The following is a 24,671-nucleotide window of genomic DNA, read 5'->3' as shown; positions in this document are numbered from 1 at the left end:
CATCCGATGATTCACTCCCCAAGTGAGCATAACGGCCGGTGCTATGCCAATCTGAAGCCAGGAGCCTCTTCTGGGTTTCCCACGCGGGTCCAGGGTCCCAGAGCCTTGGGCCATCCTCGACTGCTTTCCTGGGCCACAGGCAGGGAGCTGGAAGGGAAGTGGGGCTGCCGGGATAGAACCAGTGCCCATATGGGATCCCGGGGCGTGCAAGGCGAGGACCTTAACCACTTGCGCCACCACGCTGGGCCCTTCCACTCCTTCTAAGCACGTGGTTAATGTCTGCCCATTGAAACTGCATTTCAGACATAGAACCTTTGGGACATCAACCCTTATCAACACGATGATTGGTAGAGCACAAATCCTTAACTGTCTTGGGTAGGTGATTGATCTGGGTCTGAGATCATCTCTGCCAAGCATTGGCAGAGAAGAATTAGCCTGGAAAAAAATAAAAACTTATAATTTGAAGTACAATTTCTACTGAGTACATGTTGCTCTTTGATCACCATAAAGCCAAAGAATGTTTAAACTCTACCATTTTAAGTCAGAGATCACATGCACTTCAACGTGTATGATATGGTTTGGAACAGTTGCATGTATGTCTCCTGGATTACTTTAGTGAAATTTTCGAGTTAGAGAGCAGAAGCATTGTTATTTTTCTTTTTTCGCTTATTTCTTGGCATGTGAACTTAATGCATTTTGCCTTTGTTTTAAACTCTTTTTTTCAGATTCTGCTTGCTAGTTTCCTCCATTGCCATTGTCATCAGCTCTTATTTTCTCTTGCTCTCTGGATGCTGTGTGTTTTGAAGTTTGGTTTTTGACAGCACGCATTAGTTTCCTGGGGTTGCTGAAACAAAGCAGTGCTATCTAGGTGTCTTAAAATCACAGACTCGATTCTCTCACAGTTCTAGAGACTGTGGAGCTGTACTCTTTGGTGGCTCCGGAGGATGGTCCCTAAAGCCCTTTCCTAGCTTTTGATGATTACCAGCATTCTTGCACATAAATTCCAGTCTCTGCCTCCACTTTCCTGTGATGTTCTCCATGCTTGACTGTCTCTTTGTGTCCTATTTTCTCACAAGGACAAGGTCTTTGGATTAGGGCCAGCTCTAATCCAGTATGACCTCATTTTAAGTAATCATATTTGCAAACACCTCTTTTCCACATTAAGGTCATATTTGGAAATTATGGGTGCACATGAACTTGTGGGACACATGAAGTCCACAACAAATAGTCTTTTTTCTCTCCAACTAGATGAGACATATTCGTTTAATTAAGGCAGTTTTTCCTTTAGGTGATTTGGTTGTGTTTAAGAAATGTGAAACTTTTGAATATATATATATATATATCTCACATTAGATATTGATTACTAAGCCTGGACTATCATACAATGAATATGAAGTACTGCTTACATCTTAAAAATGTGAGAAAAGCTCAATTGGTTAAAGCATTGAAAATTTAAGAGAATTACATCATATACAAAAAAGGCAGATCTGGTAAAAAAAAAAAAAAAGGATAAATGAAGGCCATAGATGCTAAACTATGTTTTATGTGTAGTTGGCAAGAACTATCATTCCTACAGAATTTTAAAATGAGCATGATAACAATGTGACTTAGAGATTATATCCTCTTCCACTACACAAACCTTCTGTATGTTCTACGCCTTCTTTTTTGGCTAAATATCACAATAGGCATAATTTAAGCATGTGCATGAAGCAGACTTATTTTCAGGTTTTTCCATCTGTTGTGGGAATACACTTTAAGAACAGGGAAGAAATATACACAAATTAAACTTGAAGCCAGGGAGGAAGGAAAAATCAAGCAAACATCTGCAATACAACAGTGAAAAAAACAGCTGAGTTGCCCGTTGCTAACTATTCGACCTGTTTTACATGGAAATCCTGCATAGTAACATTTCAGGGAGGAACAACAACAGATGTTAAATAAAGGTTGAAAATAAGAAAATGAGACTATTTTAAAAACAGTTACTCTTGCTCACCAACAGGCATTTTTTGGCAGGATTATTTAGGAGCAATTGATTTTTCATATTCACTGTACATTTCAATAACATTAATGCAAAACAGAATGTTCTTTCCTTTTTGTCCTGGTGTAAGAAGTATATCAGTTATGCATACCCATAATACACCGACGTTGAATGTTCATTAAAAATACAGCATTTTCTCCTTTTTTGAATTGATATTGCATACTACCAAATAAAAAAAAATGTTGCAGAAATTATGTATGGAGAGAAAGAGGCAGAGGGAGAAAGACTGTTGAAGCTGATGTGTTGTCATAAAAAGCAAAATTACTAATATTTTGCTGTTCTCAATTCTATAGCAACATACATTGCGTAACTAACATTAAAATGCAGTAATACACACACACACATATATATTGCAGTAACATATATATTACACATATATGTAAATGTATACATATTAATGTATCAGTCCTTCAGGGTATTGTAGAATAGACAATTTGTGATTTTAATTGTGGTGATGTGTTTGTTTACAGCTCCTACCCACTTTTATAGAAAATGATTTATTTAAGATGAAGGAAATGTATTGTTATCAGAAGACTATTTTTTCCCATTGATATTGGTTTTCTTATAGAGTTATTTGCATTGTTTTTATCTTATCTGAACTGAGCTATCCCTGCCCCCTTCTGCCAAGAGTAATTTTATCCCAGTAAGACTAAGCCTTATGTATCATGGGAAGTGTCTACAACCATATTTTCAGGAGTTGAAAAACATAAGGCATTTAAAAATAAAATTGACGGTAGTAAAGAGGAATCCATGATGCAGTTGGCCCTTTTATCTCCACTTGGTTTTCTATTTGTTAACTAAAAATATTTTATTTTTCAAGCATTCCCGACTTTGCTTTCCTTTGCTATCCTCACCCTACACACCATCACAAGTAGACTTCAATCTGTTGATCTGCTTCCTCCAGGTGAGCAATTTCTTCGTGTGCTAGCTTTCTTCTCTGTGATTCTCTTGTTAGACAATGGCACTCTTGACTATACAGTTGCTCGGCAGAACTTGTAGACTACTTTTGTAAAGGACAAAAATGTAGTAAGTCATTTTGATTCATTATTTCTGCAGTCATGCTGTTCATATTGCAGGAAAAGCGATGCAGTTATGTGGTTTTAAACAAAAGCCTAAATATTCATTTAATTTGAGGTTTTTCATATTTATTATTATTAAGTGGGTCTGTGTTGGACAATTCTTCATGAGTTGTGTAAAACATTCTGCCACTTACACTAATTTCACTTTGAAGATAATATGAGAAATGATAAGGAGAGTGATGGAATGGAGAGTGGACTGGTTTAGAAAAGAGGCACTTGATGATAGAAGTTGTAGGGGGAGAGCAAGCTGCTTGGTTGTTGGAGTCTCTAGAACTGTCTCAGCTGAGAAATTGGGCCTCAAATTCTTCTTTCTGATTGGACAGCCAATCCTACATTGTATTAGATAAGAGTTACTTTGTAGAAATATATGAAAGGCTGATTTACACTTTATTCTTAAAGTTCTCTACATAATACCTTGTGAAACTTTCTAAAGGGAGGGCAGCGCCAACTTTCTATAAAAGTCAATAGCTACTGAAGCCCAATGGTAAAATAAAATTTTACCGTTATACTTGAATCTCTAAGTATGTCCTGGATATGATTTTGATAATCTGGGGAGGGACATTAAGATTTGAAATAACTGAATGAAATGAAAAGTAGGAACTAGTAACTCTATATCAGAAAAAGGTTAGCTCACCATATCCTATTTTTCAATGTGTATTTTCATATTGTCAGTGTCTTTGAATCATCCGAATGCTTTTGAGATGTTTGATTGATTTAGTTTACTACTTATATGAGGAAACTTAAAGAAAATAATTGTGCCTGATTGTTGTTATGTGCAAAGTATATAGTTGTATATTACAGCATCTAAGAGACATTATGCTTGTGTTACTTTGCTCATACCAGGAGAGAAGAGATATATCACTTCTTGTGTGGAAATGAATGGATATGGTGAAAAAAGTAGAAGAAAAGAACTTAGGAAAGTTACAGTTGTCTGTTTTTTGGGAGAATGAGAAGCTTGAGAGCAATATCTGTTCATGTGCACATTACACAAAAATTTAACTTGTTTTTGTTAAATAAATACTCTCACATAGACTATTTCACATTAAATCTTTTTTTTAAAGATTTATTTATTTTTATTTCAAAGTGAGATATACAGAAAGAAGGAGAGTCAGAGAAAGATCTGTCTGATGATTCACTCCCCTAGTGACTGCAACGGCCGGTTCTGTGCCGATCCGAAGCCGGGAGCCAGGAGCTCTTCCAGGTCTCCCACGCGGGTGCAGGGTCACAAGGCTTTGGGCCGTCCTAGACTGCTTTCCTGGGCCACAAGCAGGGAGCTGGAAGGGAAGCAGGGCTGATTGAATTAGAACTAGCGTCCATATGGGATCCTGGCACGTTCAAGGTGAGGACTTAGCCACTAGGCCAGCACGCTGGGCCCATCACATCAAATCTTAATCAATTAAGAAGAATAGTTACATTTTTAAGTTCTTCAAAAATTGAATTTTAAAATTTCACATATTGCATATGCTAATACAGTGTTTTAATTTTTCAACATAAATTTTGTGCATTATTTCATATGATCTTAAATATGTTTGTCTTGATCTGCCATACATGTTTGCCTCTCTTGTAACAAAGTGTTCACCGGTATGTCAACACATATGAGCACTTGTGCTTGTTTAAGTTCATTAATTGATTGAACAATCAAAAATATGGAGACAGGTAGAAGAATGTCACCCATTGGCTCATTTCCTAATTGCCTTCGACAAGGCTCGGCTGGGCAGAAGTCGGGATCCCATAACATGATCCCCAGTACTCTAGGACAGTGGCAGTCACTGCTGACTCCTAGGACTTGAATTAACAGGAAGTTACAATCAGTAGCCAGAATTAGAAATCCAACACGGTCACTCGGATGCAGGATGCAACATCATAACTGGTCTACTTCTACACCCTTGCTTAGCCATGGTCATTTACCATCTTGAAACACGGCACTAGCTAACAACTGTGTCTGAGTGCCAGGCAAAACAGAAGATGTTAGCAGGTAGATTAAATCTTGCTTTTACGTTCAATAAATAATTCTAGGAATCTTTTGCCTTTAGTCTCAGACATTTCCATTCATTCCCATTGGATATCAGACTTTTGTTTTTCTATCACATGTACAAAGGTGCATTTCCTAAGTTCATGCAAACTTGTTTTTTAGTTGCAGTTCTTTTGTAACAATTATGTCATGTAATTGATGTAATTCTGTCATCACCAGACTTTTCTTTTATCACTTAAAATAACCAGATAATTAAGTTAGTGAAACTACCATACATTTTCTGTCATCACATATGTTGTAATAAACTCTTTGATTCAGAATATAACTATTAACAATTATTAATTTTGTCCTACACTTTGGCACATGCACGACCATTGTAATAGAATTATATTATACATAATATAATCATTTTATGTGTTAGAAAATAACATGAATAATTATATCTTCCAATATTTGCTTAAATCATTATCTCCCAAATTGATGCTTTTTATGGATATTATTCTTGTGTTATATAAATAGTAAGAGACCAATGCATTATCAATTTAAGAATGTTTCTTTAAATGTATTCTATTATTCAGTGGATACTGGGTTTTAGTTCTGGACAATTTTAAATCTAAGAAGTAACTGGTATGAATCTGCTAAATTGTTTCCTGCAAGTTCAATATTAGCTTGATATACAAATTCAAGTTGCTCTCTCATTTGTTTGGATTTTGTGATGTCAACTATGTGTCTGATAGAAGTTGCTGCTTCTCTAATTGACAGTGTTTCAAAAGGAATTTTAAGTTCAGCCAGAATATTGCTGCCATGTTCTTAAAACATTATAAAAAAAATTTGTTGTGAAAGCAAATATACAAATTTGACATGTTGGATTTTAAGTTTACTTTCGTCTTAACAACAAAACTACCCACAGAATTTATTCAGGACCGATTATGGGAGGGCTTTGAACATCAAACTGAGTAGTTCATATTACGTCTCTTTTCAACTGTGACCAAAGGAATTGTTAAACAGCTTCTTGAAAATAGCTTTGGTAGCAACAGGATTCTAAATTTCAGCACATGTACTTTTAGAGGGAAAATGTCAAACGTAGCCTGCTTGAATCACAGAAGGTTGCCTTGATAGGTTCTCCTTGTTGTTCCTGTATGAAATTTTTAGACTGGGATTAGATTACAAGATTTTTTTTTCTTTCTCTGTTATTATTATTCTTGAGTTTTGCCAATTATTGGTTGATCAACAATTAAACCACAAAATATATGACCTACTTAAAAAAATTTATTGGAGAAAGAGAATGAGAAAGAAAGAAAGAGAGAGAGAAAGAGAGAGATAGATAGAGAGAGAGAGAGAGAGAGAGAGAGAAAGTTACCATCTGCTGGTTAGTTCTCCAAATGGCCACAACAGCCAGTCCTAAGCAACTAGGAGCTTCATCCGAGTCTCCCATGTGGTGACAGGGGCATGAAGACATGGGAACATCTTCCACTGCATTTTTTAGCACATTAACAGAGAATTAGATCATAAGTGAAGCACTGGGGACTGTAACCTGTATCCATACAGGATGCCTGTGTTGCAGGCAATCTTTAAATTTGTCACTCCAAAATAAACCACCCCAAATTATTATAAACATCACTCTAGGCACCTTCTTCCATATAGGCTGTTATATGTAAGGAAAAGTTACAATGCTTTTTAAAAAATATTTATTTTTGTTAAGGCATATTCACAGAGACAAGGAGAGACAAAGATCTTCCATCTGCTGGTTTACTTCCTAGTGGCTGCAATAGCTCCAGCTGAGCCAATTCAAAGCCAGGAGCCTCCTCTGGGTCTTCCATGTGGGTGGGGGCAGGAACCCAAGGCTTGGGGACATATTCTACTGCTTTCATGGGCCTCAAAATGGGAACTGGAAGGGAAGTGGAACAACTAGGATATGAACCAGTGACCATATGGGATCTTGGCACATCCAACGTGAGGATTTAGCCATTGAGTCATTGTGTCAGTTTCAGTTTTCAACACTTTAAAACTATATTTAAGTGTGTGTGTAATTCAGAGCTGGCCTTTCCAGGTGACTCTTCTGACCCTTAGTTTGATGCAATACCAAGATAACCCAGGCTGCTGAATCTCCGTTCTGTGTCTGAGATTCCTGAACACATTTCCCAGTTTCTTCATTGCATAAGCATTTAAACAATTATAACTTGAAACAATTGGCATGTCACTGCCAGGGAAAGCCATTACAGGAATGGTTTCTGTATATTTACTCTGGATCATGGATATGGAATGCATTGATTTTGCTTTAATTCTTGAGATGACCCAGTTATCCTGGATGAAAAAGATAAAAATCACGATATCCCATTAAACATACAGCACATTTGCAAATAATGTAAAACTGGCTTTAGAGGAGTAATTCTAAGAATAGCTTTTTATTTGAAATATCAGTGATCTTTCCTTTTCTTCTCTCTTTTTCTCTCTTTAGATAGATACATATTATGTAGAGTAACAGTAGTATTAATAATATTGATTTCAGTAGGTTGGTAGTAAGGGCCTTTGTTGGAGCTAGATCAAGATCAAATTTATATGATTTTATATACTTTATTGTACAGTTAGTTTTCAATTTGAATAGCTCTCTCAAAAATATTATACTTCATAGGATGCATTTTTCTACAAATTCAAATATTTATTGTCATGAATATGTAGAAATGTGTGTTAGTGTATACTTGTATACATCTTAAATGAAAACATTAAGCTTTGGTTTGCTATTAAAATTTTCGTCTTCAAATTGTTTCTAGGTAAGTGATTTTAGTGGGAGCCATTTATGGAGAAGTACAGTTTCATAGATATTCCTACCATTTTAAATCTTAAAGTATAACTTTATTCCTTCAAACATGTTATTTTTGAAAATGCTGATATTCTGTAAGATAATTTACCTTGCGTCTACCCAACGCAAGGTAAAATTAGAAACTTTATTTCTACCCCTGAGTGAAATTCTGTGGGTTTCACAATTGGTTTTTGAAGTCTGGAATACTATTGTAAATATTAGTATATTAAAATTTATTAAAAATCTTTCTGTGCAATTGGATACTCCTGTATCCTACCTATTGGTAGGCATTAATTACTAAATAAGAAGGAGAGAATTGGTTGTTCTGAATGTACTGCAGTCTATTTTCTGGGAATGCTGAAAAATGACATTCATTTTGTTTACTTGTTTCTAGCAATCAAAAAGAATAACGTGTTAGAAATAAGATGAACTATGGAAATTAAACTGGTAAATAGATGTATATACCAACAGAGGTCAACAGCAGACATGAGAGAAAAACACTATTAAGACTATCTTGCTCGCTTCTTCCAAAGAGTTTGGCTTAATAGCATGTCTTTATTGACCTCCCTTCCAGGATTACCACTTTGCTAGGAAGAGGTCTTGCATCTTAGATGAATTCCTGCATGTCATCAAAGATGCTGCCATTATCAGAGGTGGGGTTAGCCCAGAGTCAATAAAGTCACTATAAAGACAACATCCTCCCTGAAGAAGAGGAATAGTAACAGATTTAAGTGGTCTTTGGTCCGAAAACCCCAATATCATTTAAGTTGCTAGATTTTTAAATTTTACTAACTACTGCATGATGCCAGAACATAGTTTACACTGCATATAGATCAGGTTCTCTTTGAAGCTTTATTACCCTTTCAATACGCTAATATGAAGGACTTTTAATTAATTCATATGTTAATAATACATGTCAGATTAAGTATGATATACATATGCGATTAACATAAAAAGGGTATAAGCATCTCATTTGATGCAATGACACAGTAGAAAAAAAAGGACAAAGAATCCTAGGAGATAAGAAACCGAACAGGTGCTGAGGTATTCGTTTTCAGGGTACTCATTGTTTCCTATAATTTAAAATTGTAAAGTGGTGACCTCTTAAATGTAGTTTTGGCATTCAATATTCAAGAAAAATGTCACTGGCTTAAAAAATCTTCTAAAGGTTGACTATTTTGAGTCCACGATTAAGTGGCATCTACTCATGTATCAATCAGGATCTCTTTCCCTTGAAATTTAAAGTAGTAGTCAATATGAATAAGAAATTTTGGATTTTTATTTACATATGATATTTAATAGATACACTATTATGTAAATTGAAGTATATATCATAGCAACGGAATGCCATTATAGACAATATTATATAGTCCCTGGTATCACTCTGAAAAAAAAAAGACATTGCAGACTCACGCATAGGTGATCCTGAATTGAAACTTTGTAAGGAATGATTATTCCTATTATGGATATTAAATAATGCATAATACCTTTCAAACTTAACCTTCTTTTACATCAATCACAGCACTTTTTGCAGTCTGAGGATTTTATGTTTGTGTTCTGTGTTTATAAGTGGCAGAACACTAAATACTGTAACTTGGTATGCAGCTACTCCACAGTTATACAAATGAGACAAATTGATTGTAAAAAATAACAAGGCTTATAGAGGAGTCCTAGAGTATAAAATTCAATGGTAAAGTGAAGTCATCTTCAGTCAAAATAACACTGCTTATTTGGGGAAAATTTCGGGAATTTCTTTATTTTATTTATTTTATTGATAGGGAGTTTTGATTTGTAAACATCACTGAGATTCAACCTCTGCCTTATTTTTGTCATTCTCTGCTTTGTTGAAGTACTTCTCATTTATTTCCTAAATACAGAAAAGTTCTCTATTATTCACAACTTTTCCTTTTATGGTCCTTTCAATTTTCTTTAATCTTTCAGATATATGATCATATGCAATATCATGGCAGGTTAATAAAAACAGAAATGAAGGAAAGAGGAACCAAAAGACAAAATATAGAAAAAAAAATGTTTTTCAAATTCAGTTGTAAAAGGCGGGATTTAGGGTGGTAAATAAAAATGCCAATTGAAATTTTTATGTAGTGTAGGAAAGTTAGGATGGGATTCAAACTGAAAGACAAATTGTGGGCTGTAATGCCAGCATCAGTGAATCATGGTCGGACCTTATCGGAATTTGCGCATCAGGATCCAAACTTTAGAATATCTGTTTTCAGTATTAATGTTTATTTGAAAATTCTTTACATTTTATCACCGATTTTTTAAATCTGTAAATGTCCAATTTTCTATCCAAGCATCCAAAAAACATGTAAGAATAAGTTATTAAATTAGAGCCTGATTTTTTGCCATGTTGTTTGTTTATTCATTCAGAAATGTTCCATTTTCTTCTGATCGTAGCTGTTTTCCCTGATATTGTTATTTCATTTTGGGTTTATAGCACCAAGTCTTGACATCTACAGCTGGTATCTCATTCTACTGTGAAATGCACCTCCCTGTCTGATATTTGTTTCTCTTTTTAATCCCTCCACTTGAGCACCCTCCCCTACTTTCCAAATTGTTGGAATTCTAATAATAATTTAAATAATCCATAAAGCACCCACCTCTTGCATAGTCTTTCATAACGTTGCAATGTATGCTTTTCTTTGGATCTTTGTTGCTTAACATTCATGTGATATAGTTCAAGTGTAACTGCATATGAAATTTCTTCTGTGCTGTCTTCAAAACTGGTTTCTAAGTTTCCACTGCAAGTTTTAATAAACTTCTTGATGAACAGATACAATGTTACAAGTTGAAAAACGATAAACCTGCTAATACCTAAGCTTATTTACCATAATCCTCTGCCTGACAGAGTGCCTGTCATACAACATTCTCTTAAAGATGCTTCTTTTCATCAATTCTAATACCTAGGTACAAAGGAGGTAATTAATGCATTTTTTTTTACATGTGAATTACTGAGTAAAAGCTCTTAAAGTAACTGCTAAATTACACACATGTATTATTCCCATAGAATTTAAGCTGTTATTACTCTGTGGAGACCCTGATTTGTATTGCTTTTCCTTGAGAGGGTCTGTCAAAGTCATTTTTCACAAAGAAAACAAACACCTTTCTCCATTGGAATAGGATTGAGCATTAGAGCCAGTTCTCTTCAGGATACAGGGAGAAGACAGCTCTATTTAGCCGCGCTTTCACTTCCAAGCATCTGTTGCTGCCCTCAGGTGATGCTTGTGCCTACGGAATAGGACTGAGGAAGGGGATCAACTAAATTTTAAATGTTAGTCTCAGAGCAATATGCCATGGGGCACAATTATGTGGGCTCTAAATTTCCTGTGAATGCTTTAGATTCGTATTGTTTTATATTCCTAAGACTTTTGTATCAAATTCCCTCATACTTAATATAAATATAATTTCAGTGTCTCTTAAATTTTCTTCAACTCACAGCTCTATTTATGTGTTGTCAGTAAAATACCAGAAAATTCCACGCTGGTAGATGTTTTACTATGTCCAAAGGGTTGCACTTAAAACTATCCCTGAAGGTGTGCAGCTGCTTTGAATAGTAAGTGAAAATGCTCCCAATAGTTCCAAATACCCAGCTGTGATTGGATTCACCGTAACATGAAACAGGCCAGTGGTTTCTGGTGTCTGAATGCAGCCGTGGTAATAGGTTCAGAAACATTGTGCAATGCAGGTGCACGCTAGAGAATCAGTACTTCAAGGCAGCCATGGTTTGATTATTTGATGATGATATAATAACTTCTCCTTCAAAAATGTTCTATCTGCCTATCAAAAACAGGTAGAACAACATTTCACAATGAAAGTAATATCTGAAAACTTGGTTGGCATTGAATTCACCTTCATTTATATATATTCATATGTATTTAATTATGCATATCATTTAATTTTTGTTATATGATCTGTGCTTATAAATTATGGTTCCTTGTAGCTGATCATTAGGAAAGAAGTCCAAAACTGTGTTCTTAAGAAACAGAGGAATTGTAGCAGAATACATACCTCTTGTGATATGAACAAATAAAAGCAGTGAAGTACATCTTACATCCTGTGTCTGCATGTCAGTTATAGTACTTGATTAGTACAACAACAAAAAATACCTGTGCTTCTATGGGTTACATGAGAAATTCACTGAAATAGAAGAATTATGACTTAATAACGCTATTGATTCTCTCATGTCATATGTTTTCTTTCCTAAATCTGTTTTTACTTGCATAATGAATACAGAACACATTCAAAAAGAGTGCTTAAGCAAAACCTGCTTGTTATTGTGAAGGATTATAGGGGGAAAATCTGCCTATGTTGGGACTGTACAATAGAATGCCCCCTTGGTTTCAATTTTGATACCCGAAGAAAGCGTATTGAGATAGTTTGTCTTTCCTGCAATATTAGCAATGATATTGAAAGTGATTTTTTTTTTTACTTCTTTCCTGGGCAGAATGAACAAAGTCAGAAGGTGTATTTTTAACTTTTAGACAGTAAATGCGGCATAGAAGTCACAAATGGAATTAATGAGCATAGCTTGTTAAGATGCCATTTGTATGACATGAGTCATCCTGCACCATAGCTAGTATAACAGTTTATAGAATGGCAAGAGGAAAAAAGTGAATAATCAATCATCACAAAAAAAAGAAGCCACCATTCATGTTAGAGACATGTCACTTCAAGATGTTGTCAGTTATGCAAACTTACTGGGAGAAAAATCCATTTTACTTGATGTTTACTGCACTGTATTCTGGCAAGATTTCTATTTTAGCATTGATATTCTTGATAATGTTAGAATATATTGAGATAAATCATAATTTGTTGAATACATAGAAATGTGTGCAAGTGTTGTGTCTAGTTGCACATGTGTTGATGAAAGAAATATACTTATAAGAGGTTGTTATACCACTGAAACCACTCAGTGGAAAGCTGCTGCGGAAGAGCTAGCATTGAAAGGTCCTGGTTTCTTGGTCGCCAGGAAGAGACATCTGTTAGATCCCACAGAATTAACCTGCAGGCCCCTAGTGCCACACAGAAGCACAAATGGATTCCTACGGTCTACATTTTCTCCTTTTTTTTAAAAGATTTATTTTATTTTTATTGGAAAGGCAGATATACAAAGAGGTTGAGAGGCAGAGAGGAAGATCTTCCATCTGATGGTTCACTCCCCAAGCAGCTGCAATAGTTGGAGCTGAGCCAATCCGAAGCCAGGAGCCAGGAGCTTCTTCTGGGTCTCCCACACGGGTGCAGGGGCCCAAGGTTTTGGGCCGTCCTTGACTGCTTTCCCAAGGCCACAAGCAGGGAGTTGGATGGGGCCACCGGGATTAGAACCGACACCCATATGGGATCCCGGGTGCATTCAAGGCAAGGACTTTAGCCACTAGGCTATTGCGCTGGGCCTGCTGTCTACATTTTCAAACAGCTAGCTAGGTATTGTAAAAGCTTATGTGCGTGAAAGGAGGTAATTCACAAAATATAAAAAAATGAGAACAAAAATTTGACCTCGCTTTATAGAACTGTCTACTTGGAAACAGCTCTTTAATTAGGATGCTGTTGAAAGAAGCATCCGACCTGTGGTACTATTAGAATACTACTGTTCCTGCTCAATCCTGTTTATGAAAAAATATAAAAAAATTGTTGTGACAATCATGAAACACAAAATATTTTCTCTTAACTACTCTTCTCCCATGGTCACATCACCTCAGAACGTCTCCATTGATGCCCTTGATTTATGCAACTTGGATTTGGAATTTCCATGCAAAAGGCTTTTGCACTATTAAAACAGCAAATCAGAAGCAAATGCCACATATGATTCTGAAACTTTTAGATGAAACTACATGCTTTTTTCTCAGGCACAAATATGTGAGTCCTGAGGCAACAGGTAAGTGTGAAACTAAGAGGCAAAAATCTCACAAACCTTTCGCTAAGCTGAGGTTACGGCTAGACTTAGCCTTAGTTTTAGTTGCCTTCACTTTCTTTTTGGGTGGCGTTTTAAAATGTTTTGAAGACTGAATAAATAAGTTTAATCTTCTCATTCATGACACATACCTTCCTGGGAACAAAACACAATAAAGAGGTAGAGGCACTCTAAGAAAATTGAAGATGTATCCTTTTTTGTTTCCTCCACAAAATCGAATGGTACAAGCTTCCTCTGAATTTTCCAAGGTACATATTTTTTACGTAACCACAATTAACTTCTGTTCATTCTTCCTGAGTTAAGAAATGTTTTCCTTCAAATGTAAGTCTTTCACGTGGTCAATTTTGACATCCTCACTGATTGAAATGCTTTTACATGTCTAATGATGTGTTAACGTTATTGTTAAAATCACACTATACAAGTTAAATTTTGGTAAATTTTGAGGAAGACTAGTAAAATACAATAATTTAAGTGCAGCTAATTTTCTGTTTTACTTAAGCATATTGTTACTCAGGTAGATAGAATTTAGGAAAACTTCTTTGGCAGGTTAGTTTCTGTCAAAATGTATTTTCACACAAATTGATACCCTGCTTGATATCCAAAAGCTTGAGTAGTTTAATTTCTTAGAGGAAAGGAGAAATTTCAGGTAAATTAGCAATTTAGAATTTGCATATTGCGAGTGTCTTTATGTCCAAATCAATTCTAATTACATAAAATTCTGAAATCAGAACTAAAGCTCTTGATCTAACCACATATTTTATGTCCATAATTGTAGCACAAGATAAAAAAATGCTATTTATTGGTAATTTTAAGTCTAAATTTATACTGCATATGCACATAAATATGTGTATTTTTATTTACTTATTTTAAAACATTACTTGAAAAGCAAAGTGAAAGAGTTTCCATTTTCTGGCTTCCTCCACATATGCCCACAGTCTTCAGGGTTGGGTCTGGCTAAAGTCAGGATTCCTGAACTAAATCTCTATCTGGGTGGAGGAATAAGACAGGCTGCCACTTTTTTTATTATTATTAAAATAGCAAAATATTATCTTATTTACTAAATGGAATTCCTTTTACTAAATGTAGAAATTTTCTTTTAAGCCACCAGTATTTTTCTTGTGGAAAATATTAGGAATTAATATTCTGAAATTCACTAGCTAACATGTTAAGATTTAGAGGAGGCAATATTTAGGAAAAAGCTCAGTGTTACGACATACATACCAAAATCCTGTGCGTGTGTGTGTGTGTGTGTGTGTGGCTGATTGTGAAGCTGATCTGCAAGTACTATAATGATTTGATTACATGATTAGCAATGATATTGCATGAATTAAGATGCAAAATTGAGCTAATTGTGGTTATTTTATGGTTTTTTTTCTTTTTGGAGTGTGTATAATAATGTAACTAGTGAGGAAGATAATTATTAATACTAAAGACATGTTCCATGTCACTTCATTGCAGCATGATAGTTCACATAATTTTACATTCAAAACATTAGCTACTCTAAGCCTTCCTCCTATTTCTAACTTCCAACTATTGAATAGTTCCCTGTTTGCAGTGTAAACATACAGCTCTCTTAGCTTCTCACTTGCATACCACTGGATTTCTTTCCATCTTTCTTGACAAGGGGAGACTTTTGTGAAAGGGTGATGATGTTGTGTTCAGGAAAGGTTGAAAACAAAATCAGAAGGGAAAAGTAAATATTGGGTCAATTATTGTGTTTTCATTGTTTCTGTCCACGTTTTCTGAACTTGTTTTATGACACAAGTCTCTAATCTGTGCAAGTACTTACTATCCTCAGCATTTGCTTCCTTTTTCATTGGCATGGCTTACGGTTCGATGCAGCCATTCCCATGTCCAGTGTCCCTAAGATACGCTTAGACTGTCTACCTTTACAACAATGGAGCAAGAGAAAATGTACCGTTATTTATCAACACACCTCAATTATTAAGAGGTCTCTAAATGTCTAGTAGAAGGTATGACTAGCACAATTCCTCCCGATGAAACTTACCTTGTCTTCAACGCCCGTTTTATGGCAGTGTCTAACCCCTTTTTCTATTTCTCCTCCGTCCTCTGTCTTTTTCTGTCTATCCTCTTTCTCTGCCTTCACCGCATCAGTCCCCCAATGTCTTTTCGTTTCCTTTCCCTGTTCTGTTTCCCTTTCCATCGTGTCTCCCTTCTTTCTACCATATTCATTTTGTCTTTTTGTGTATAGTCACTTGTGGTACATTACTTGTATCTTGTTTTCTGCGTCTACCTATCCATCTATCTATTTATATGCCTTTAGAAATGATCCCACTGTCCATAAATTCTCACTTGACTCTTAGTTTGTAGTTCACTTTGTGCTCATAGGTTTTGCTGTTTGTACAAAGTATCCATTCGATTTTCTTCACTATCTCTGAACTGCTGCTGTCAAAATTACAGTCTAATCACAAGGTGAACAGCTTCTAATGTTTCATAATCAATACTCAAAATTTCCTTCCTTGGGCGTGACATACAGGAGTCAAGTTCAAGCCTGTGTAGTTTCAGCTGCAAAGTGCAAACAATCATTTTATGTTGGTAGTTTCAAATTCAAGGTCAATTCACACTTTCGTACATCTGCATTATTCTGTCTCTTGCCTCTTAAATTCATTTTGAATTCATTCAGTGCTGACTATCCAAGCAGTTGAAATGGAAGCCAGTCAATATTGGAAAATAAAATGATGTTGGCATATTTGAAAGGAAGTACCTTGGTTGTAAATGAATTAAAGGAAAAAATGTGGCTTTAACAGATAAAAGCATTATCCAGTGAAATAGGTTGTGAAGTCTTCTACTGTGATATTGATAGATAAAAATGGTGGGAAGAAATGATATTGCTATGCCTAATGCCTAACAACAGATATAGATTTAGGTAATTGTGATTATCATGAAGAATAGATTAAACAATTTATGTCTGAGTGAATTTTTCTGGCTTTGTTTTTTCTTCTAGTCTCAGCTGTAATGTGAATGTTTTTAAAAAATCTTCTTAGAAGATATTTTATGCCTCTCTGCCCTTGCTGTTGTTTTTGTCATACAACAATGTTTCAAATCTTAGCCTTTCTGTCTGTGGTACATGGCTCACTCTGAGACTATTTTTTAGCATTCATGTCAGTTATATATGCTCAGTGGTGACTATTTCATATACTTAAAGGGAGATATTTATTTTACAAATGGGAAAAATAAGATGGAAACCAAATTTATGTCTAATATTATGTAAGTGTACAAGACATATACTCTGAACTACTACAGCAACTTTGAGATGTTAAGACAGTTTTTATTACTTCCTAGAAAAGTTTCATAAAAAATTATTTAATTAGAAAACCATGTGAGATAAAACAGGTGTGTGGTTTTGATCAGGAATTATATTTATGGGTTTTAAATAAAACACATTTATGATTAAAAGGCAATTAAGTAAATATAGTGATGATTTTAAACTTGGTACTCTTTGTTGTAAATATCTTCCATGGGGAGTTTTTTTTTTTTCCTTTGAACAGATACTGTAATATTGTAGGGATCATCTATCTTAACTAAAAGACAATCTCAAGAAGTCCTAAATGCATAAGGAATTCTGTTCTTTAAATTGTGAATATCTTCTGCTGAAAGTCTCAGATTTTATAGTGATCATTAAATGTAATGAGAACAAATGTTTGGAGAGGTAAGATGCAACAGGGGAGATGAGATTTAATGTCACACTTTAAAATGCTGGAGCCAATGAAAGTATTTAAGTATTGTCATAATGAAGGAATTTTCTTTTGCATTTCCTTGTTCAGCATGTAGGCTGTCTGGATGTGAATTGATGAAGGAGAAATGTAAAAAACTGTAGTGAATGAATTATTATTTAAAATAGAAAATTTGTCACTTATTCTGGACTATTCCTGTTGAGTGAATCCATTTTCACTTACTTACACAAAGAACAAAAGTAAGCTGATGTGAAGATGACTGATTACATGATCATATGCATATCTCATAAAAGTGTAGCGTGCACTTCTTAACAATCACATTCATAATACATTTTGATAGAAAAGTCTATTTGCCATTCTCCATAGGAAAAGTTGGCTTTTTATGGAAAACCTTTATTTCACGACTGTCACCCCCCTCCAAAAATTACAAGCAAATAGAAAAAAATTCATTTTTTTAAAAAAGTGCATAGGACTTGCTGTGAAAGATTTCAATCCAATTTTACCCTATTATTTGATTTTAAAAAAATCTTGGTAATCCTTTTGAAGTGCACTGTTTCCAGGATGGGGTACAGAGAACAGAAACTTTACTGATATCCCCAGGAGTTCAGATGACAGTGAGCTCTATTCTATTGAGAATTATTCTTCAATGGCCTTTTTTTTTTTTGCTTCTTCCTAGGCTATGGGAATTCGTTAATAACTAGAGAATAGATAAAATAAATCTATTGTCTCAACCAGCAGGTTTATGCAACTATCATGAAATGTTTTAATTATTGTTTTATTTTCCTTTTTAATTAAGAGTGCAGAGGTCAAATAAGCCCACTGAGAGTTGATCACAGCCTCTGTCGAAATTTAAAAGAAAATAATGATTGGATTTGCTGTTTTCTTTTTTTGTCTTACAGAACCAGAAGAGTGTGTTAATTGCACAGATGAATGCCGAGTGCTTGGTCATTCTGACAGGTGTTGGATGCCACAGTTCCCTGCAGCCAATCAGGCTGAAAATGCTGATTACCGCACAAATCTCTTTGTACCCACCGTGGAAGCTAATGTTGAGACTGAGACTTACGAAACTGTGAATCCCACTGGGAAAAAGACTTTTTGTACATTTGGAAAAGACAAGCGAGAGCACACTATTCTCATTGCCAATGTTAAACCTTATTTAAAAGCCAAACGTGCCCTGAGCCCTCTCCTCCAAGAGGTCCCTTCAGCATCAAGCAGCCCAACCAAGGCATGCATCGAGCCTTGCGCCTCGACAAAAGGCTCCTTGGATGGTTGTGAAGCAAAAGCAGGAGCCCTCGCCGAAGCAAGCAGTCAATATTTACCCACTGACAGTCAGTACCTGTCTCCCAGTAAGCAACCGAGAGACCCTTCCTTCCTGGCTTCTGAGCAGATGGCGAGGGTCTTGGCAGATGTGCATTCCCGAGCAAGCCGGGATTCCTCGGAGATGGGCACTGTTCTTGAGCAGCTGGACCATCCCAACAGGGATCTGGGCAGAGAGTCGGTGGATGCAGAAGAAGTTGTGCGAGAAATTGATAAGCTTTTGCAGGACTGCCGGGGAAATGACCCTGTGGCTGTGAGAAAGTGAGAAACAAAGAAGCATTGGCATTTTCTCGTGTCTTCTGCTGATTTATAAATGATCCCTCCTGGTGACAGCCCATTTTACAGGGAAGAAGAAAAACCAATGCTGCTTTAAGGCTTTTAGTGAACATCTGAAGTGCCCACAAGTATGTCCTTTTCACTGCTGTTTCTTTTTCAGAGGTAACAATGGGTTTGTTTTGACCAAACTTAAAATAGGACAGAACTAATGATGTTTAAAGAAAGAAGAGAGAGAGGAAAAGGAGAGAAGAACAAGGAAAGAAGACCAAGAAGGAGGAAGCAAGTCACCTTTTGACAATCTGTAGGAAGGTGTGCAGTGTGAGAATCAAAGTATTTCTGATCACTCTCAAGACTGTCCTCCGTGATTTACGCTGACTTAACTGTTTACCTATAAACCCCGTACAATGCAGGGTCAGAATTCGTGATCTGTGGTGGATTTTAGCAGTCATCACAGGCTTCTACTGAGAGTCCCGAAGAGACCTTGCAGTAGTCCAAGCTACACCAAACATTAACACATTTGTGGTAAACATTTCTGTATAAAGTTACCTGCCACACATATAAACATGAAGAACATTTCATGTCATTAAACAAAAATAAAAATGAAAAACACACAAAAAAACCCTTGATCATTTGTAAGATGCCTCATTCCGTATAAAAGTTAAATGTAAAAAGATATAGTCCATTTTGTCCTGCACACACGTAGACTAATTCATTTCATTAAAAGAAAAAGAAGAAAAAAATTTAAGATTTAAAATGCCTATGTAGCGTTTTAGTGTCCAACAAAAATATGAATCATGATAAGTGTGTTTTAAATTTGACATAGAAAAGCCCTGAAAAGTAGTTACCATTGAGTGATTTAGCGTGATTAATGCATTTTATTCATTTGTGGACACTAAAATAGCTCAGGAAAGTAAAAATGTCTTAGACATACACCAATCACATAACCATTTAAATGTGCAAATGTAAGAAGATTCAATGTGTTTACATCAAATGACATATTTTTATTGATTTATTGCAGATTCCGTGCATATGAGCCAAATTGTTGAGTGTATAAGAGCTATATTGTGTATTTTATTAAATTAATATATAGTTGTGTTGCAAAAAATATTTGGGCTTATATTGTAAATGGCAAGTGTTGCCTCGGTAGCTGTCGAACTCTATGAGTTTTGTTTTTTCCTGCTTCCTTTTCCCCATGGAGTGTGGGAAGCAGTGCCTCAGAGCAGAGTCTCTTGTTTAATGTATAGTCTACCAAGTACTACAGTACATAATCTGTTCAAAATGTGTTTGAGTGAGCTGATGAAGCTAAGGTAAAAAAAAAAAAAATACATCCATTAGTCACAGTTATGTGCAAGTCCTTGTACAAGCTTTTATTAAAGTCATGCTAAATCACAAGAATGACATTTGTACCAATTTCTGAAACTTCATGTTTCTTCTATTTTTTTTTTCAATTTTGATTATAATCTTTGCCTATGTAGATATCATACCAGGTTGGTTCTCAAAAGTATCTTAAGTGGTTCAAATGTGTGCTCTCATTCTCTTTTCAAATCATGAAACTGCTTTAATGCATGTCTGGTACCAGCACTAGTTATTTGCATTGTATGGTGTCTTTCAAGAGATCTGGGTCTTAACAAAATGTTTTTCTTTTATCGCAGTGCTCCTCTGCTTTTTCTTATGGGTGTCCTTTGAGAACAATACACCTCCTATTCTTCCATTTGCTTGCACCTTTTCTTGTGACATTTAGCACATTTCAAACTTACTTCCATATGAGGCTAAGAAACCTCAAATTTCAGGAATTGGGAAAAATTAAATTAGCACTTGCAGAAGTAGCAGCAGATGGGAAAATGCCTTGATTGACATTTTCCTTCAGCGTTTAAAAGTTTTGGCATTTTACAGCTTCATGACAAACAGTTTTGAGCCCATACCTTCGAATATGTGGTGCTGAGTTAAATAAAGGCTGTTTGTGCACTGGAGCAGAAAAATGCATTATTTGCAAACTGGTGGAGAATTCTGTGCCTTCTTTTCTGGCCACCAAGCCAGTGTAGAAACAGCATACATGTTGTAAAATCCTTATATTTAAAACAAAAGCAAAAGCAAAAACAAACACTGAATCAAATTAAGTTTTGTAATTTTAAACCTCAAAAAATTCTACTGAAAATATTTCTGTCCAATGCTGTCAGGATTTTAGACTGTACCTCGTTGGCAAAATTGCTTTGAGAGGGAAGCGTGGACAACTCCCATCAGCCTTATTCTCTTGAGAACTATATTTGGTTCCTAGTTACAGCCTTTCCAAAGCTCTACTCTTGATTTTTATTATTCGTAAATGTTTGAATTAGAAAAGAAGGGATCTTGTACTTGTGAAACCTAACTGACTATATTTTGGACAATTTATGTAATTGAAATGTGTTGTCTCTGTTATATGATGTTGCTTTTGCCAGGAGACTACAGGCTGATTTGGCTTGATAGTGGAAATTTAATGGAAAACTGATTTCCATTTAGTCTTACTGAATGTTGCCTCTCTCTTACTAGCCAGACAACTACTCAGTAAAATGTAGAAGTATGTACATCAAGTCCAGAAAGAGAGTGGAGTTTATTTTTAAACATGCTTAACTCTGAGTAACTAGTTGTTCGGTTTACTGTATGTTTCTGAAGACATTGAAACAGTACGATTTGATTCTAAGATTTGGTTGTGCCAAGGTGTGAGAGATTTCCTTGAGGCTCTCTGCCACCAGTGGTTTACTAGCCCTCGCTACTTAACCCGTCTTCTGTGTTTAGTAGTGATTATTTATTTACAAGTTGGTGATAATTCAGCAGCCAGGACACTAAGCCTTTATAGTTGAGGGAATCTTGCTTTTAATTCATTTGGCTGGCAACTGCCTGTATCACAGACCTCTGGTGCTTGGCTTTCAAGGAAGCCGATGAGATGCCAAAATCACACCTTTTGGGAGCACTTCCTCTAACGGATGACCCATGATCAAACTGATATTTGCATGGGTTTCAGCATAATTTAGAATAAGAAATAAAAACCTTGATTAATATCTTTCAAATGCTAACTGCTCTGGAAAAATATTGCATACATTCAAAGGGAATAATTTCATACTACTTTGTTAGGTCCTTCCATAACTGAAGACAAGCACAGAAAATGAGCTTTTTGCTGATGAACTAAAAATAAAAATAATTAACAAAACTTTTAATTAAATATTAGTGATAAAAAGTTTTAAATCAAAGTTAAACGTAGTGAGAACCAGTGTTAGTTGTTACCGATACCAAAGTAAACATTAAAGAGACATATCATGCAATTTCAATGAATGCTTTCATACTGTTTCTTAACCCGACATCCTTATCCTTATTATGGGCAGAATACAAAAATTTGTTAACTTCTTTATAAATTTAATGAATTCCTAGCTGGGAAATTGACTTGTTTTCTTTATCCAAATTAGCTGAGATCTTGTAAGACATTACTTAATTTAAAAAAATGGCATCCTAAAAACAAGTCAGGAAGGAATGTAGAAATATGCTTTACTAGAACGGGGTTAAAAGCTGTTTGCTGTCTAATGGAGTAGAAGTTGCTGAGGTCAAGAAAAAGATTGAGGTCTGGCATAATATATGCCCACTCATTATTTTCTAATTGTCTTCTTTTGACAACAGACAGCATAAATTCAAATGAGAGTTTTGACTATCAAGATGTGTTGATTAGGAACATAATTGAATGAAACCTGATTGCAGTCTGACTTTCCTGGCCCTAGTGTTTTTCAGGTTAGCTCCGTCCACGTATCATCCCCATCACTCCATAAGGTTCCTAGCTGCACCAAGTGATTGGTGAACAAGGACAACAACAACAAAAGCAGCATACATTGTATGGATTTATCTCAATGCTATTGTTTAATGGCTGTGTTTAATGTGACCTATCTGGAAAATGAGGACTCCGAATAAAAAGCTATTACTAATAGTGGTGTTGCCTTCCCTTGAATTCATTAATATAAGCACAATGTGTTACATACTGCATGCCACAGGGATGCTGATCCTAGTTGTTTTGGAAAAGCAAATGTGGCACATAAACGTTTTTGCTACTGATCTGTTTTTAGTAAAATAAGATGTTAAAGATTTACTTAACAATGATGTAGTAATTAATATCTCAATATGAGTACAGAAATATTCTTTCAGGTGCCTTGGGTAAGTTGGCTCTTCAGATAATTAACATGGCATCACAATCTAATGATTTGTAACTTCTAATATTTACAGTTGGTATAAAGATGATTTGGTGCAAGATCCCAAAGGATTTAAAATGATCAATTTATAATCCCTCACATAGTTTTTCATATGAGATTGAAGCCTGGATTTATGAGTGACATTTTAAAGTTAACACATGTTGGTTAGAGCAATCCAAGATACTAAATGTCTCTTGCCATTGGCTTATCAAAACAAGGCCCCATCATTGGGTGATGATCTGGTGGGAGAAATGGCTGTGTAAGTTTAAACCTTTGTATGCATTTGTTTTTACGAATTGGATTGAACTGGTTGCATTTTTCCTCATTTAACCCACCTATGTTATTTTCCGGTTATCTTACTCACAATGGTGGCATATCCTAATTTATAAGCCAACACAATATTCTGTTTGTTTCAGCTTTTCTAAATATGAGTTTCTTTAAACAAAATACATAAAGCAGTACATGACTTTTCCCAGTTTAGAAGATCATGTGGGTTAAACTTAGTCATATAGATTAATAACTCTGCTTATTCTTTTGTTCAGTTATTTATTGCTTTCCCCCTTTTAAATTAAGTATCGTTAAAAATGGTATGTGCTAAATAAAGATCTTAAGATACAATGAAAAACTAAGGTTTACACATTGCCCCAAAAAACTAATAATTAATGCTTTGGTGATAAAAGTATATGCCTACCGTGTTGTAAATTGATTCATGTGTGAAGGTAGACTAAGCTGTGAATGAGTTGTCTGAAACATTTGATGTATCTTGAAGGAGCACTGAGGCATTCAGGTGAGGAGGTCTAGTTGGCCATGTTACACATAGAAGGAAATTATAAATGGAACATACATCACAGACTAAATAGACCAACTAGTCAATGCATCATTTTCAAACTAGAAAAAAAAAATCTATTGGTGATTAAATTATCAGTATTAAAACAAGGTGTAGCTTTATTTCCTATCTTTGCATTATCAGAAAGAGATACCAAAAGCTAAAAATTTTATTACACTGCTTTAAATAACAATAATTTTCTTATATTCAAGAGTTAATTAAAGGGGGGAAGATGTTAGTAAGCTTTCATAAATCATCTGGCACATACATTGATTTATCATAAGTGCCTCAAAATAGATGCTCTAGTTTTGGAATTTAAAGTGAAACATTCACTTTGAGACAAATGATTTGTTATTTATTCTACTATCCTTTTGTGCATCAAATTATTTAGTAAGTTCAAATCTGTTAATGTTACTCTTAAAAGTCTGTTCTCTTGAACTTCGTGAGTCAAATACTTCACCGTATTTTAAAATTTATACTCTTTATATAGATTTACACCTTTTATATAGATTATCACTGCTTTTGCTGCTAAAAATT

The 24,671-nt window shown here is 35.2% G+C and overlaps 1 protein-coding gene across 1 annotated transcript in view; it reads left to right on the top strand.

The window, feature by feature from the left end:
* The window catches only part of PCDH17 (protocadherin 17), a 92,854-nt gene extending 69,807 nt beyond the window's left edge, over nucleotides 1–23,047 (top strand). The window contains exon 4 of the mRNA XM_040991035.1: nucleotides 18,410–23,047. Within this exon, the coding sequence (XP_040846969.1) occupies nucleotides 18,410–19,092 (683 nt within the window). The 3' untranslated portion in view covers nucleotides 19,093–23,047. The remainder of the gene's footprint in view (nucleotides 1–18,409) is intronic.
* Nucleotides 23,048–24,671: the final 1,624 nt, after the last annotated feature.

The sequence above is a fragment of the Ochotona curzoniae genome, unplaced genomic scaffold (genome assembly GCF_017591425.1).
Source record: "Ochotona curzoniae isolate NIBS_2020 unplaced genomic scaffold, NIBS_Ocur_1.0 contig_64, whole genome shotgun sequence".
NCBI lineage: Eukaryota > Metazoa > Chordata > Mammalia > Lagomorpha > Ochotonidae > Ochotona > Ochotona curzoniae.
Note: the sequence above shows the minus strand (reverse complement) of the source record. Positions and strands in the feature narration are given on the sequence as shown.